At 52.0% G+C, this 15762-nt stretch overlaps 1 protein-coding gene across 2 annotated transcripts in view; it reads left to right on the top strand.

The window, feature by feature from the left end:
* Positions 1 to 13932, top strand: part of ALX4 (ALX homeobox 4) — a 42749-nt gene extending 28817 nt beyond the window's left edge. The window contains exons 3-4 of one of the 2 annotated variants that reach the window (XM_005480129.4): positions 6429 to 6557; positions 8645 to 13932. In XM_005480129.4, the coding sequence (XP_005480186.2) occupies positions 6429 to 6557; positions 8645 to 8968 (453 nt within the window). In that variant the 3' untranslated portion in view covers positions 8969 to 13932. The remainder of the gene's footprint in view (positions 1 to 6428; positions 6558 to 8644) is intronic. The other variant, XM_074543184.1, reaches the window with a different exon arrangement.
* The last annotated feature ends 1830 nt before the right edge of the window (positions 13933 to 15762 follow it).

Raw genomic sequence — 15762 nt, forward strand, 5'->3', positions numbered from 1 at the left:
GTGGTGATGCAAGAGAGGCAGCTCTTATTGCTGCTTGGCAGGTGCTGAAACTGCATGAAAACTGGAGATCTGGAGGCAAAAGATGCACCCACCACCTTAGGAGAAGCAGGAGAGACAAACAGTCACGCTCTGTTGACAGCCTCAATCACCCCCACCCACACAGGTGCCAGCTCTCATGAATTAGCTCCCTTGAAATAACCTGGAGGGCCAGCAGACCCAAAATGCACATCACAGGAGGGAATGATTCTGTGACTACTGCTCTTTCCTGTGAGTCAAGGTTAAACAGGTTCTGTCAGGGCTCAGAAGCATCTGCAAAAAGGAGCACCCCTGCATGGGGCGGACATCCGCAGCTCACACCTTGGTGGTCAGCTCCTTCTCCAGCACAGCTAATCCTCTCACTTCCATCTGCAGGCATTTGTCAGCTCACCACCCCCAGAACCTGCTCTAGCATCAAGAATAATTGGCCCATGGAGACACCTGATTTTATACCAGGAATATTTCCAGCTCCCAGCCATCTTCTTTAAACTTTACAAGTAGTTGTTGCAAATAAGGCCAACATCCATGCTCAAGTCCATTTTACTTTGTACATTCACTTCTGAATTCAACCAGAAGCATAATTTTTCCTGTGTGCTTGCCTAAACTGGTTTGCAGGGTTGGTGTGCTCTGCTTCCCCACAGCTGTTTCTCTTCAGGCTGGGCATGGCTGTGTTTCAGTAGGCAGCAGTGTGATTCCCATCGGTCCTGAGTGCAGCATGCTGAGCATCACAGGATGGGCAGAGCAAGGCAGTGCTACAAACACCAGCTCTTAATTTCCCAAGAACACACCACAAGTGCTAATGGGGTCTCCTGGGAGGCCAGCATAGCATCGGGTTACTGGCTGCACAGTGCATGACATTCCTTCAGCTCAGGAATGAGAATGAGGTGCTGGAGGGTGGCAAGCTCCTCCTGCTCACTTCTGAGCCAGGGTTTGCAGCTACTGTGTGTCCCAGGCAGTGTGAAGGGCTGTCCATCAGAGCCAGGGCAGGTGAGGCAGATGCAATCTACACATTCTTACATATGACCCTTCATTTTGGGGTTTTTCCCCACTTTACTACTGGATCACACTCCAGCTGAGGGCAGAAGAACTCTCTAGGTATCCAGGAGTATATTTGGCAAAGAGGAATTTCAACTTGCTCTGAGATAAGCGTGCCACTAGCCTGTTGCCACAGGCAGCCAAGAACAGCCTCCCTGCCAGTGCCACCTCTCACTTGGGATGGCGATGACAGGGCTCGTGTGACAGAGCGGCTGAAGGGCTTGTCTGAGTGGCCTGGCTGCTCGTGCACTTACCCCATGGTGAAAGGGGTAAGCACTTGCATTTCAGTCATTCCCTGGCTCTGCCGGGAAGGACCCGGTGACCTGGGCCATGGGCTGGCACCAGGCCACCACCTCGTGATGCAGGCCTGCTGTGCTGTCAGCAGCAGAGCACACTCCTATCACTGGAGAGCAAGGAGGAGCAGGTGCTAGGTACTCAGACACCCTCCATGGCACAGGGAAAGGCTCTGGCTGCTGGGGGTGTTGGGGTGTTGTTCAGGCACACATCTGCTGCAGCCTCATGGGCTTTGAGGGAAGCTCAGTAGCCCCTCTGCCAAGGAAGATATGGCCATCTAAGGGATAATCCTGCCCTGGAATGATTTTTTGGAGGTCAGCTTCAGCTGTTTGCGAAGCTGAACTAAGCAAACCAAGATGGCAAAAAGGTGAGGCACATGTTTAAGGTGTGATGCTCCCTCTCACAGCTTGTGGCTGGAGGTCATCCCCTCTGGCAGGCTTGGCTTCCTGGGGAGCATAACCAGCTGCATTGCAGGCAGGACCAGATGCAGAGCCCAGGCAGGCTCTGATTTTTCCATCCCTTTGCCAGGCTCATGCTTATTAGTGAAGTAGCTGCCAGAGATTTTGGTGTCTGGAGAAGAGCCCATGTCAGCAGCATACATGAGGTGGGCCATACTGTCTGTGAAGCAGTGGCATTCCATGGCCAGGCCCCTCTCCTGCTCCATCTCCTTGCCTGCCTCAGTTTCCAGCCATCTGTACTGGTGTCTGACAATGTCAAAGATAATTCCCCTTGTGATGCAATGCAAATTTTCCTGCCTACTCCCCACAACCTCGCCCCTTGTTTCCATGTACTATTAAGATACTGCACATCCTTGTTTTCCAGAGTGGGAGCCATGCATAAGCTCTGTGCAGAGGCACAGCCAGGAAAAGGTTGCTATGGCTCAGCCACAAACCTGCAAGGGTGCACAGGGGATCTGTGCTCATGTAGGTCCTACACACCATGTATATCCCATTCCTTTCTTCTCCTCTTCCATGTCTGGGGCTGCAGAGCCCCAGAGAGAGCTTCTGCTTGGTACCAGCAACTGCTTGAGGCTCTTTCAGCTCATCCAGGTCTGCAGCAGATGTCTGAGGCAGTGGCACTAGAAAAACAAGGTAGACACGTGTATTCACACATTATTTCTTTCCTTTGCACAGAAACACACACAGGCATGTCCCAAGCCCATGCCAGCCTGGCCCTGGCTGCTTATCTCTCTTGGGTTATCAGTATCTGCCTCCTGGACTGCTCTCTGGGAGAGGAGAAGGGGATGAGACTGGAAGGAGGCTTCGCAGCCAGGGAATATAACTCCTCAGCCAGCCCCCCTCAGAGGCAGCTTTATGATTGCTGGGACCATTAATGAAATGTTTTTGGCGGTGACCCTGTGATGCGGCGGGGGCTTGAAAGTGAGAGGGAAATGTCAAACTCCGCTGCAGCAAAATCACCGCCTTGGAAAAAAAAGGAGAGAAAGAAAGCAAAGCAAAGCAAGAAGTAATATATCTTGATCCCTTTTCCCCCATAAAACCCTGGGAGGCTGGTGGAAGGAGCGGAAAGACTGAGCTAAGCCTGCAGGAAATTAAACATGAAATGAAAACAAGCTCAAGTTATTCAATTCTCTCATCCCAGGCTCCAATTTCCCATTCCAGGCCACTGATAAAATGGTGTCCAGTTTCAGCACTCAAGGATGAATTCTGGCTCTGTTCTTGCAGTCTGAAAAGCAAAGGGCTGGTGTCCATCTCCAGCAAGAGGAGAGAGCCTGGCCTTTCACAGAGGGATGGGGTCCTGAACACAGACAGATGGAGGCTGAGCAGAGAGAGGAGGGTAGCAGGGTGAGAGGACAGGAATGGGGAGAACGGATGCTGTGGGGCTGCCAGAAGAGAGTAAAAGCACAAGAGACTTGAACGTGGTGGGTAGCACTTACCTGCATCAGAGCAGTGATGCAGTGAGGGGTGCTGAGCACAGGGCATGAGCACAACCCCACAGCTGCCACCAGCCCATCACCACATGTGCAGAGGGCAGCCTCACCCACCACTGCCATGGTGCGGGTAGGAGAGAGGGGAAAACACATTTAACTTGGAGGAAGGACAAATCAGTGATGCAGCCCCCAGATATCCAGACATGGTCAGTGGCCTGGGTTAAATCCCAGCTGAGCCCATCCCCCTGTGCCCAGTGCAGGGCACACGGGGCTTGGTGGCAGGGGCAGACTGGCAGTGCCCACTGGGTGTGAGGGTAGAGGCAGCAAGAGAGTGAGCAGGAGTCTCCTTACTTTGTCTCAGGCCACTTCTGGCCTCTCCACCCCCAGCAGCATGTCAGCTTTGTATGCATATGGATTTAGGTACCACATATAGCCGAATGTTTGTGGAGATATGAAACATTCTCTGTTTTGTAGATTTTTATAGGGCTGATTTGGTACATCAGGGCTTATCAAAGCATTGTCTGCAGGAGTCAGATACATGACATTACCATATACTCCTGCTGTAATTGCTAACACTGAGATTCAGTCCACAGTGACTGCTGGCCCCTGCACAGCAGAAGTAGCCCGTCCTGACACCAGAGAACGTGCTGCACTAGCCACTGCAACCTCTGCTGCCACATTCCCATCCCACAACAGCCGCTCTTGACAAGGAGTGACAGGCAATGAAAGGAAAATGAACTTCTGTTTGGGTTTAGATTTGCTTTTTAAAAGCAGGTGTCTTCTAAGACTGTGGAAATACTGAGGATTAGTTGAGGTTTTTTGCTGACATTTTCACATTATACGTTGCCATGCCTGTCTTGTTTTCCCCGGAGCACTGTGGAGGTCTGGAGAAACCCAAGTGCAAGATACCAAGAAGCGTATAAGGATTTGGAGCAGAGGAGAAAAGAAAGCTTTAAAAAGCTGCCCAAACCTTGCCACAAGTGCTTCAGAGCTCACTGTCAGCTCTCAGAGTGTCTCTGGTGCCTGTGACACCAACACTTGGACTGAAGACACTCTTCTTCAGCCTAATGCAATGACTTGTCACATCGTCCCAGCCCACCAGCCACGTGGCAATTTGGGAGCTGCCTGTTTAAATCACTTTGCTCTGTTCAATCCAATGCATAAATGCTTTAGAGCAGGGGCCGAGATCTCCCTCTGCTCTGTCAAGGCAGCTGTTGTTCTGTCCTGGGAAGAAGGGGGCACAGACCCTGCACTGCTGGCTTCGAAGGTCCCACTGCAGAGCCACACACTGCCGTGGGGGCTGGAGCTGGCCGTCCTGCTCCCAGGTGGGATGCTCAGGCGGGCAAGGCAGCCGGGGCCTTCCCCACACAGGGAGGGGCCGTGTATGCCTGGCATATGTTCATCCCAGCCCTGCACAGGCAGCCCTCTGCTCCCTACCTGTTCTGCACCCCTCTGTGCACAGCAGGGCCTCCTCCGCCTGAGGAGGAACCAGGTCACCACCGCTAACTTTGAATCTGCAGATCAAAGCAGCGTGATCCAGGCCAGCCCTGGGACTGGCCTGCAGCTGGGCTGCAGTGGCTGTGCCAAGAAGAGGTAGAAGAAAAACAGACAGATGCCTGAGGCATCAAACCTCCTCCAGTAGGACGCTCTGCATGGTGCAGCATGTGCGCAGCTGGGATAACGTTAGGATGCTTCTCCCAATGCTTTTTGCACCTACTGAAAACACTCACAGGGTTTTTGGTTTGGGATAGGGGGTTGATAGCAGGGCCTACTCATACCACAGGCCTGACAGAAAGAGACCAGCACAACGCTGTCTATGTGGCAGAAGGCAGAAATTTGCTTTGTCAGCAGTGGTACTGGACTGTTCAGGCAGCAGGAAGAAGCAGAGCCTGAAACAAGTCTTCCAGCACAAGCAGGAAGGTCAGACCAGACCAGAAACCCAAACCCCTTATCCCTCCCAGCAGCAGCTTCTGGCTGCACTGACTCAGGCTGAAGGTGCCACAGCATTCCTGCCCCTACAAAAATTGTCCTGCCATCCTACCTTGTGCCAAGCACCTGGCTGGTCCTGCTGTCCTGTGAAGACATGAGCTTCCTACCTGGTGTCTGCTTTGCCCAGGTGCCTGGCAAGCAGCGAAGCTGCCCCACGGCCAGGGGTGGGAAGGGCCAAGCTGCTTGTCAGCAATACCCCCTCTGGCCCCCTGCAGCGAGTCACCGTGTAAAACTCGAAGCAGAGCTGAGAGGCTCTAGGAGTGCTCCTTTCATGCACTGGCGTGACCTGCACAACCCAGCCCCCGGTGATCGCCCTCATCTCTCAGTGCCTTCAAAGCAGCTCTTGATTGATGTGTTTCCCTGACTCACGAGCTTCAAGAGGCTTTGAAGACACTGGGCCAGGCTCTGATCTCTCTGAGGCTGATGCAAATCAGGAGCAATGGTGCTGACAACAGTGCAATAATCCACACTGATGTCAAGCCAGTAAAAATAAGAGCAGAAACAGAGTTTTGGTCTTTGCCTTGAAGGGATCTGAGCAGCACTGTGAAGTAAAGAGTAGCAAACCCTGCAAAGAAAACTCAGTGTAAACCAAAGGATGTTATAGAAGGACACCTGTCCTTTCCTGCAGCTAAGGAGGGAAGGGGTGTTCAGCTTTGTATTTTTTGCTGCGGTTAAGAAAAATGAGGGAGTTGGTGAGAAATGCAAGCTGCAGTCAATGGCATCATCATAGCCAGGATTAGTCCTGGGGAAAGCCCTGTCACTGCTCTTTTCAGCCTGGCAGCAGCAGCACACACAGATGTATTCACACTTCTCTGAGACTGGCTGACAGCAGGAGAGCTGCAGGCAGAGCCTGGGTAACACAGATTTAGGGGTGAGAGGAAGAAGGGCTATTCCAGGGCAAATCAGGCTGTGGGAGGCAAGAGGTGGGAATGTCCCCAGAGCGCCTGTGCACCAGAAGATGGACATCCCCGCTTGCATGGAGTGTACCTTTCTAGGAGCACAGGCTGGCCCCAGACCCTCAGGAGAGCAGGGAGGGACTGTATCTGCCCTGCAGAGCATGTGTGTGGAGCAGTGCCCTTCTCTGTGCCATACAAAACCACCCGCCTGGTGAGGCCCTGCCCTCTGGTGGGCTCTTCAGGGCTGCCGGGCTGCCCTTGCTCACAGCCCTGCTGTCGCCTCTCCCCAGGTGTGGTTTCAGAACCGGCGAGCCAAATGGCGCAAGCGGGAGCGGTTCGGTCAGATGCAGCAGGTCCGGACCCACTTCTCCACTGCCTACGAGCTGCCTCTGCTCACCCGTGCTGAGAACTACGCCCAGGTGAGTGCATTCCCCTGCCTGGGCACTGTGCTTGCTGGACGCGCTGCCTCTGCTCCCAGTGCTCCCCAAGCCAGGCTTTACTTCTCAGGCACATCTGCCTGCCCTTAGGCAAGGCTGCAGGGACCAGGGCTATACTGCCAGGCTGTACTGAAGGGCTGGCACTTTTTTAGTCAGGTGCTCTGCCTGGCTCCCTCATGACCTGGCCCATCGCAGCCATCTTTAAAGCAGATACCAGGCCCAGCACTGTGTGATACAGAGCAGCACCCTTGGGCACAGGTCACCCTGCTCAGCACATCCTATCACATGTGCTGCTGCCCACTAACTTTCCACTGGTTTGAAAGAGATCCAAAAGACTAATTCATGCCTAAAGAATAGCAGATCCCAGGGAGGCTTCCTGTTACCATGTCTGATTTTGATGGCCCTTGGATATGGTGGTTGGATAAAAGGATTTTTCCCCTGGCAAATTCCCACAGCAGTGTCTCAGTAATGGGCTGTGGTACGCACAGCACACTTGGTGACATCTGGGGATGCTTCCCAAGGGAGTTGTAAATTTATGCTCTAAAGGAAGAAGGGAGGGAGCAGCCATGCTGGGGTACCTGAGGCTGCTTCTGAGTCCTATTGAAACTGTTCCTGCCCTGACCCTGGAAGCAAGTCACAGGGTTGCCTCCCCTCCGTAGCTTCCTGTCTTGGAAAACCTGTCAGCACAATAGTCTCTGAAACACTGGGCCAGCCCAGTTTCACAACGCTCCAGATGATGCCAGGCAGACTGGGGTTTGCTAGCTCCAGGGCTAGGGTGTGCCTCAGAAAGCACTCCCGCCTTCCTCCACTCCTTCCTCCACTCCTCTTCCCACCACCCAGAATTTGCTCAAGGGCGCAATTCTGCAGGCATGATGCTCTGAACCTGACTGTCCTCACAGATCTGCTGGAAGCCCTCTCTCCCTGACACCCTGTTGGTCAGCTGCCTCCCCAGCCAGTGCTGTACCAATGCTACCCCGCAGCCAAGCTGGGAGTGTTTGACCTCTCTCCCGCTTGGCGTCTCCCATAAACTGAACAAGAAACCCTTTTGAAACAGCTGAGATGCCAAAGCATCTTTTCAAGCAGAGAACACTCTCAGCAGCCTTTTTAGCATGTCCTTCTCTTGCCTTTGTAACTTACACTGCTCTCTCCCTCCATACACTGCCCTCCTCTCCCAGCACAAGAGATCAAAAATTTGAAAAACAATTTGCAAGAGGTAAGAGATCAGAGAGGGCCCAAGGGCAAGCAGTGGAAATGGGCAGTGGGATGAAGGGCCCTTTGCTCTCTTGCTACAGCCAGCTGCTCACCTCCTCCCCGCTTTCATCCTGCATGCCCATGTGCCCCCTGCTGCAGCACACCTATTTCCACTGCCAAATACTGAGTCCTCCTCTCTTCTGCAATATCATTTTATGAGTGACCCTGCAGGATCCTAGATGGTCTCTTGAGGTGGCCCTGCAGGGCTCTGCTCTGCAGCAGGGTGGGTGATGCTGCCTGGATGGGCCCTGTTGGGGGAGAGGGGCAATGAAGCTGCCTGTGCTGGGGGCTCAGCTCCGATAGGCATGTCTGTGTGATACAAAATAGCCCGTGCCTAGGCAAAGCTGCCCCGAGCTGGAGAAGGATGGTGGATGAGCAGCCTCCCCGCACTGCTTTCAGCCTGATCCCTCTGTAATGAGTAGGACCACAGAAACACCATGGATGACACAAATTTTCCTGTGCTGAGAAAAGTGCTCATGGGACAAAAAAAGTAAGAGCAGTGTCTGGGAGAGGAATAAATAAACAGATGCTGTGGCAGAGAAGGAGCACAATCCTGCTCCCTATGAGTAACCCTGCTGCACTCCCTGCCCCTGTCCAGGCTGGCATACAGGTTTTGGAGTGGATTTGCTGGCTGCAGGAGCACTGAGGGTGCGGCAGCTGGCAGGGCCCAGCAGACGGGACTGCATGTCCATCTCTGGCTGCCCCTCCACTAGGCTGCCCTGCCAGGCCGGGGCTGCACACAGTCCATTCCCTCAGGCCAGCTGCCCAAAATGTCCTCCATTTTTGGGCAGCCCTGATGCTTCTTTTCCCATCCCCAGATCCAGAACCCCTCTTGGATCGGCAACAATGGAGCAGCGTCCCCTGTGCCTGCCTGCGTGGTCCCCTGCGAGACGGTGCCCTCGTGCATGTCCCCCCATGCTCACCCCCACGCGGCCGGTGGCGTCTCCGAGTTCCTTGGGGTCTCCGGGCCCGGCAGCCACGTGGGACAGACTCACATGGGCGGCCTCTTCGGCACAGCCGGGATGAGCCCCAGCCTCAATGGCTACGAGCTGAACAGCGAGCCGGACCGCAAGACCTCCAGCATCGCTGCCCTGAGGATGAAAGCAAAGGAGCACAGCGCCGCGATCTCCTGGGCGACATGACAGGGCTGCGGCCCATGCGCGCCAGACACGGAGAGAGCACGTGGGGACAGCCCGGTCAATCCATCCGCTTGGACTCCAGACAGCAGTTGCCTCCTCGGGGATCTGAATGCAGCACTTTTAGCTACCCTAGGCATATAAAGGACATATGTTAATGTAAGTGGAGTGTTTCCAGCATGAACGTGGCAGCTCCCGGCTTCCTGGGATCAGGCAGGGAGAGGGAGGCTGTGGAGCAGCACCTCTTCCATCAAGATCTGGGATAGGATGCATCCCTTCTCGCTGCCACCTCCCCAAAAACCTGGGCATTTTTTCTTCCCGCTGTTTTTTTCTGACACCAGACATGCCTTTCCAAAGAGCAAGAGCCCACTGGCCTTTCAGCAGCTTCTCCCATCCCACCACTCACCAACACACACCTCACACACACACACTCACGTATTCTGCCCTGGGCAAGGGACTGCATGGGGACTCTGGCACCAGCAAAGAGACTCTCTCACATTGCCAACATCATTTTAGTGGGAGCTACAACTTCCCACAGCCGAGTGGGGAACAGGGCTGGGAAGATAACCAAAGCCAGAAAAAGCCATCTCCTTCTTCCCCGCTCCCACTCCATCTTGTTCTCTGAGATGAAGCAGAATTGTAGAGGCCTGTGAAGGGGATGCCCCTCTACCCACCATAGCATGGTGTTATCACGCTGAGAGTCTTTGCCAGCCCTCTGGTGACCCAGATGGAGATACACCCCAGCAAACAAAAGCTTTCCAGCATGGCTCAATGCCCCTGGGCTTTGCTTTTCCTGGTTGAGCTCTCTGTTGAGCCTCACAAGTATGGTGGTACAGGAAAAGATTCCCTCTGTCTTTCACTGGGTTGGGAATTATTAACTTCAGTTTAGAGACATCAGCTCTGGCAGGGAAGCACAACTGCTATGTAAATCTGCAAGTCCCCAGAAAGACTGCTCTAAGAAAGAGCTCAAGCACTAGCACACCACCACAGTGGCACAAGGCCACCAAATTCCTCATACACCTCATGCTGGGGTCAGACATGTGCAATGACAGGCCCTCCCTCAGCCTTCCACCCCAGTGCCCTGGGGCACACAATGGCTGCAGGCATCTCTGCACCAGGGACAGCAAAGGAACAGGCTGGGAAGGGGCTGGAGGGAGAACAAGGTGATACTGCCCCATCTCCAGCCACCTCAGATCCTCTTCATTTGCAGAGGAAGTAGAAGAGACCAGAGCTTCTCTGGTTTGTGTGAACCAGCATGCCTCTCTGCTTTTCCGTCCCAGTACTCTTACCTGCACAGAGCTGTTCAGTAAGATCTCCTTTGCAAGGCTTAATGTTTTACAAGTTTTTCAGTGATCATAGTGCATGGAATAATTTTGGAATCCTTTTACCCCACTGAAATACTGCCAAGGAGAAGCTGAAAGTCAGCTGAGCACTACCAGCCATACAGTGTGGCTTTGCAAGCTGGGCTTGAGCTGGGGTAGCCATCTCCAAGATTTACAAGGGAATTATAGGATACTACTCCCAGAAAAACTGGTGTGTCACTCTTCCCTCTTTCCTCTGCTCAGTGTTAGGGGATCTTGTGGTTTAAGGTCCAAGAATATCTAGTGGTCTTGGAAAAAGTTCCAAATAAGCTACAACCAAATGTCCAGCTTCAGGTTAATGAGCCATACAAGTATTTCCATAGTGCCTAGACTATCAATACACTACCTTAATGATACCATATTCCTGGGTGAAAAGTAATATATTTACTGGAATTAGAAAATACCAGTAGTGTTTCTTTTCTCTCCTCAGAAATGCTAAGAGATGCATTCCCTGCTATGCACAGGGAGCCAGCATGCATTTCACCACATCATCTGCATAACCAGGGCCTCTCCCATCACAAACAGCCAGGATTTACATGTCAGCCTAAACATTCAGCTGAGACCTCAGGCATGGTGGCTTAGATGCTGAAAGTGATGCTGATCACCAGACCAGGCAGGATCATGCTGACCAGTTGGAGGCATGTACATCCCCACTGAGTACCCCAGAAGCCACTGAGCTTTACAGCTACCCAAGGACTGGTGACAGGAGGCAATTTGTCCAGATTTGTGCAGGCAGCTGAGCACAGTGTTGAGCTTTTTCCCAGGTACACTGGGGATCTTGATGCTTCCCAATGTCAGCAGGCAATCAGGGGAGGGCTGCTGCCTGAACAGTCCAGTACCACTGCTGACAAAGCAAATTAGCAACAAGCAGAGCTAAGGAGAGGGCAGTGGGGCAGGCAGGCATATAGGGACAGGTCTCACTTAGCCTGCAAGCTCTGAAGGCAGCTCCAGTGGAGGGCTGTATCTATTCAAGAGCTTAGCTACATTCCCTACTGAAGTTAAAAGGTAGCTTTTCCTCACAGACTTCCACAGGGCCAGTATTTCATCTGAGCTGTTTAACAGCTCAGAGGATTAAGTGCTGTATCCCTGTCTTGTTAGAGAGAGAGAGAGAGGACAGTCTTCTGGCAGCAGACTTGGCATTTAGAGAAGCTTGGCCCCCACTTTCTCTCACCTTAAAATTCATGTGGAAAGCACATGTTGGACTCAGTCTAATTTAAACACCACTGTGCGTGCCCAGCCCTCAGCCTGCCTGCAAACACCACGAGGCAAGGGGAATGTTGTTCCCTGGACCCCCTTGTGCAGGGCTCCCTTCCCACCTCCAGCTGCAGGCAGCCCCACTGCTCATCAGGCTCTGCCTCACCTCCCTGGGTGCTGCTGCCATTCAGGCACAGTCCCTTGCACCCACACTTCTGGATAATGCTGGAAGGGGTGTCCCTCCCAAACCTTCAAAAGCAGTTGTTCTGGTAGTTTTTAAGCTACATGCATCTGTACTTAAAACACATTTTTAAAATTAATTTAAAAGGGTTTTAAAACTAGCTGTTAAATTAACATGAAAAACTGTATAAATATATATATATATACTTATATATATGTATATATATATATATGTGTGTGTGTGTATCTTAACCTAGCCGGCCTACAGCTACTGCATTTCTTAAAGGTCACAGGGTCAGTGCTGTTCTTGCAATCCCATGTTACCTTGATGATACCTTTTTTAATTATTATTATTGTTGTTATTTTAATACTTTTCAATTCTATTTATGACTTTCTTCTCTATTTATTTCTTATTTAGTATTTTACTCCTGTCTATACATTGAATCACAATTCCCTGGCTTGGACTTGCCTTCAAAGCTGCAAGCTTTATCCCCATCCACCACCAAAATGTCTCACAAGCGTCAGCTGTCCCAACACCTGCCATGCCCATGGTGGCATCCTCTGTGGGTGCAGCCCACAGAGCTCACCCAGATGCTCCCTCCAGCCTCCTGGAGGGAGGAGAAAAACATTTCTCCCAAGCAGTCCTGGTCCTGGCTATGCAGCAGGTATCCTACAAGGTGGCTGGGAACCCAAGAGATGTCCCACAGCTTTGAGACCAGGAAGATGCAAATAGCAAGAGCAGCATGGGTTCCTGGCACTGGCTTAAAAGTGGTTGGGTACCACTCCCTGCCAAGCACTTAGAGGCACTTCTTGCCTACAAGCAGTAGTTAGTGCTTTGGTAGCAATTGAAACCAGTGGGGAACTAGGCTTGGGCTTGCTGGGCCCTGCGGGGTCCAGACTCTTAGGGCTGCTGTGCCTCAACAAGCTCCTGGAGAAGGGCCAGGTCAGCCCCCTGGCACGTCACCTACTGCCAGCAGTGCCACCCACCTGCACTCCCAGCAGGCTCTCCAGCCAGGCTCCAGTTGCCCCCTCCAGAATATGCCACCCAGTTCAGGTCCCACTGCCCCAGCCCCTACCTAGGTAGAGCCTACAGGGAGGAAGACCAAGCAAAATAAAAAGAGAACCACCCTCCCTCTCCTCTAAAGGCTGTGGCAGGGTGTGACCGAGCATCTGTCTCTGCCAGAATGCACATCCCTGCCGGGTGACACGTCCTTGCTGGACCACACCTGGCCTGAGCCATGGCATGAGTAGGGTGTTAGGGAAAGGCCACACGCAGTGACAAGGCATCACATGTGAGGTCTCAGAGCTGCAGCACCCATGGCTTCTCCTGCCCCATCAGCCTCATCAGCCAAGGGGATGCATCACCAGCCTGGCCCAGGAGTACCCCGTGTGCTGCCCAGCAGGGCTGCCTGCTGCTTTCCTCCTGCACTGGGGGTGTTTTGGGGTGGGAGGCGCGTTCCCCTGAATCCCAGAGTACACTCAGACCGGGCAGCACATTGTAAAACACTCTCCAAACAAACTAAGGCAAAAAGGTAGTTTCTTGGGAAAGGATTGAAAAATAATCAAGGAGAGGCAGAGCCCTGTGTTTATTTTGCTGCTCTGACTGACACGGCAAAAAGCAAACAGACCGAGGGAGAAATTAAACCCAAATGGGAAGGGGGTGGAATCGGATGGAAAGTCATTCAGCCCTTTGCAGCTTCCCGAAGGGAGCTGGGAGGAGGCGAGGGAGCAGCCTTACACCCCCTTAACTCTTTGCTGGTAACATGGTTCTCCACTCCCCCCACATAACTAGATAGGTAGGTAGAGCTAGGACTTTTATACTACTGATTTTGAAGGACAGTTTTCAATGTATAATAATATATCAGTTTAGGTGTGCAGTGCTTGAAAGAGAGACTGGGAGAAAGAAAGAAAACAAACCTCAATCAATATTATTGGTTTTTTGTTGTAAAATATTGTAACCTTGTATAAATGCTACCTTTTTTTTTTTTTTTTCTTCTCTTTAGCTTAACGGCCTGGGGTAGAACATATGAAAAAATAAAAAAGTAAAAAGTTTTAAAAATGTTCAGGAAAAAAAAGAATAAAAAAATCATTTTAAATGTTGCCACATGAGGTTTGTGCCATGCAATGTTATTGCCTATGCAACCATGTATTACCAGTTCATTACAGTGGAATATTAAAAAAGAACAAACAGTCTTGCAGCTTGATTCTTTTTAACTTTTTTTGAAGTAAATTATTGCACTTCAGCTTTTTTTTTTTTTTTTTGAGGTGAAGGGCTGGAATTTCCAGTCACCAGTTTTTATTTTTCCAGGTTTTGAAGGGAGTGAGAAGGTCCCTGCTTCCCAGCCACCCTGGCCAAGGGGGCACAAACACTGTTGTTGTTTTGGTTTGCAATAAACTCCTTCTCTTCTCTCCTCTCAACTGCAATCTGGCTGGTTTGTTCCTGACTCATGACAGATGAAATGTGATCAGAGGGGCCTCCAAAATCTCACGTTAATTGAAGCTGGCAAAAAATACTAACAGTGCCCTTTTGAACTGCTGACGCAGTCCAGAATGGATTAGCCGGGGGTAGATTAACAACAGGTGGCAGCTCACGGGCTGCCGCCTCTGCCGTACAAAGCGCTGGGCAGGAGCCAGCGGGCGGGCCCGGAGTGCCCAGCGGCCGCTCCCGCCTCACCGGGCCCCGCCGCCGCCGGGAGCGCCTCGGCACCGCTCGGCACGGCTCGGCACCCTGGCCATGGGCTGGAGAGCAGGATGGTCCGCTTGGCTTGCTGCTCCGCACTTGCTGCTTCAGCAGAGCTTAAGCCTCACAGGGCTCCTGCAGGTCTCCCAGCCCTTCTCAAGCAGTCCTTAATGAGGCAGCCGGTAATCCCAGCTGACACAGGGAGAAGCTGACTTGGCAGCAAGAGGCTGCAGAACTGGGGACCCTCAGGTCCCCATGTTGTGGCACCACCCCTTTTACACAGCACAGTCATGCTCGGGGTACCAAGCACAAGGTCTCTTGAAGCCCTAGGAGAAGACACCTGGGGCTGGTGGTGTTTCCCATATTCCCACAGGCCATCACACTCCCTCTTATCTCCACCTTAGCAGAGGCATCCAAGCCTCACCCACCCTCTTCTCGAACTCTGTGGGTCTGCAGGGTTTCCCAGAGGTGTCTGCCTGCAGCCAGAAGCTGCTCAGTGGGCTTGGGGGGCAGACTGAGCCCTCTGGGTTTCACTTGTCCCCACACAAAGGGAAGGGTTTGTCTGGGCCCCACAAGTTCACAGGGCACAGATCTTGTCCCACTGCAGGGAAATCTGCATTCTGTGAGGGCTCTTTCTGTGGCTTGCACTCCATCAATAAACTCAGCTGCAAAACTGTTTCCTTCAGACTGCACAGACCCACCAGCACTGGGCCCAGTAGGACCCAAGTCCCTGTACCCAGATGCTGGGTGGACTGGAAAGGGCCTGTCTTGCCCAGGCAAAGCTGAGAAGGTGCCCAGCAGCTGCCAACAACCCACCAAGACCCACAGAGCCCCTCTGGCCTTTCCATCACTTGTCTGAGAGCATCAGCTTGCTTCAGATGGTGCATGGCTGTTTTCTGTCTCACAAAGAAATGGATAATGCAGGTGCTTTTGCAAGCTTATCCATTCCTCTCACTTGTAGGAGAAAAATTCCTTCCCTCCCCAAACACTCAAAGCCAGATTCTCCAGATGTTGGCAGAGTTCAGAGTGTTGAGAGCCTAAAGCCAGTTTCAGTAACATACTGCTTGTATGGGTTTACATCAGAAATTGCTCCTGGCCTAAATGATGCCAAAGAACTAAAAAGTCTTTCTCTAAACTAGATAGTGGCAGAACCCAGATTAGAAATGTGCATTTTCCTCTTGAAGCTGCACCTTCTTAGTGGAGTTACAGGAGTTATTTAAAACACATGGAAAAATTTCTCTCTGGGAGATGTGGCTACAGCTCCTAGGTTAACGCGTTCCTTCTCTGCTGGAGAATATGACTTTGAGGCAGGGCAAAGTTCGGCCAGTTTAAATGAAAAACAATTTTTTATTCCTGTAAACTAAACAGATTTGCCTTTTTTTCTT

Source organism: Zonotrichia albicollis, chromosome 6 (assembly GCF_047830755.1).
Source record: "Zonotrichia albicollis isolate bZonAlb1 chromosome 6, bZonAlb1.hap1, whole genome shotgun sequence".
NCBI lineage: Eukaryota > Metazoa > Chordata > Aves > Passeriformes > Passerellidae > Zonotrichia > Zonotrichia albicollis.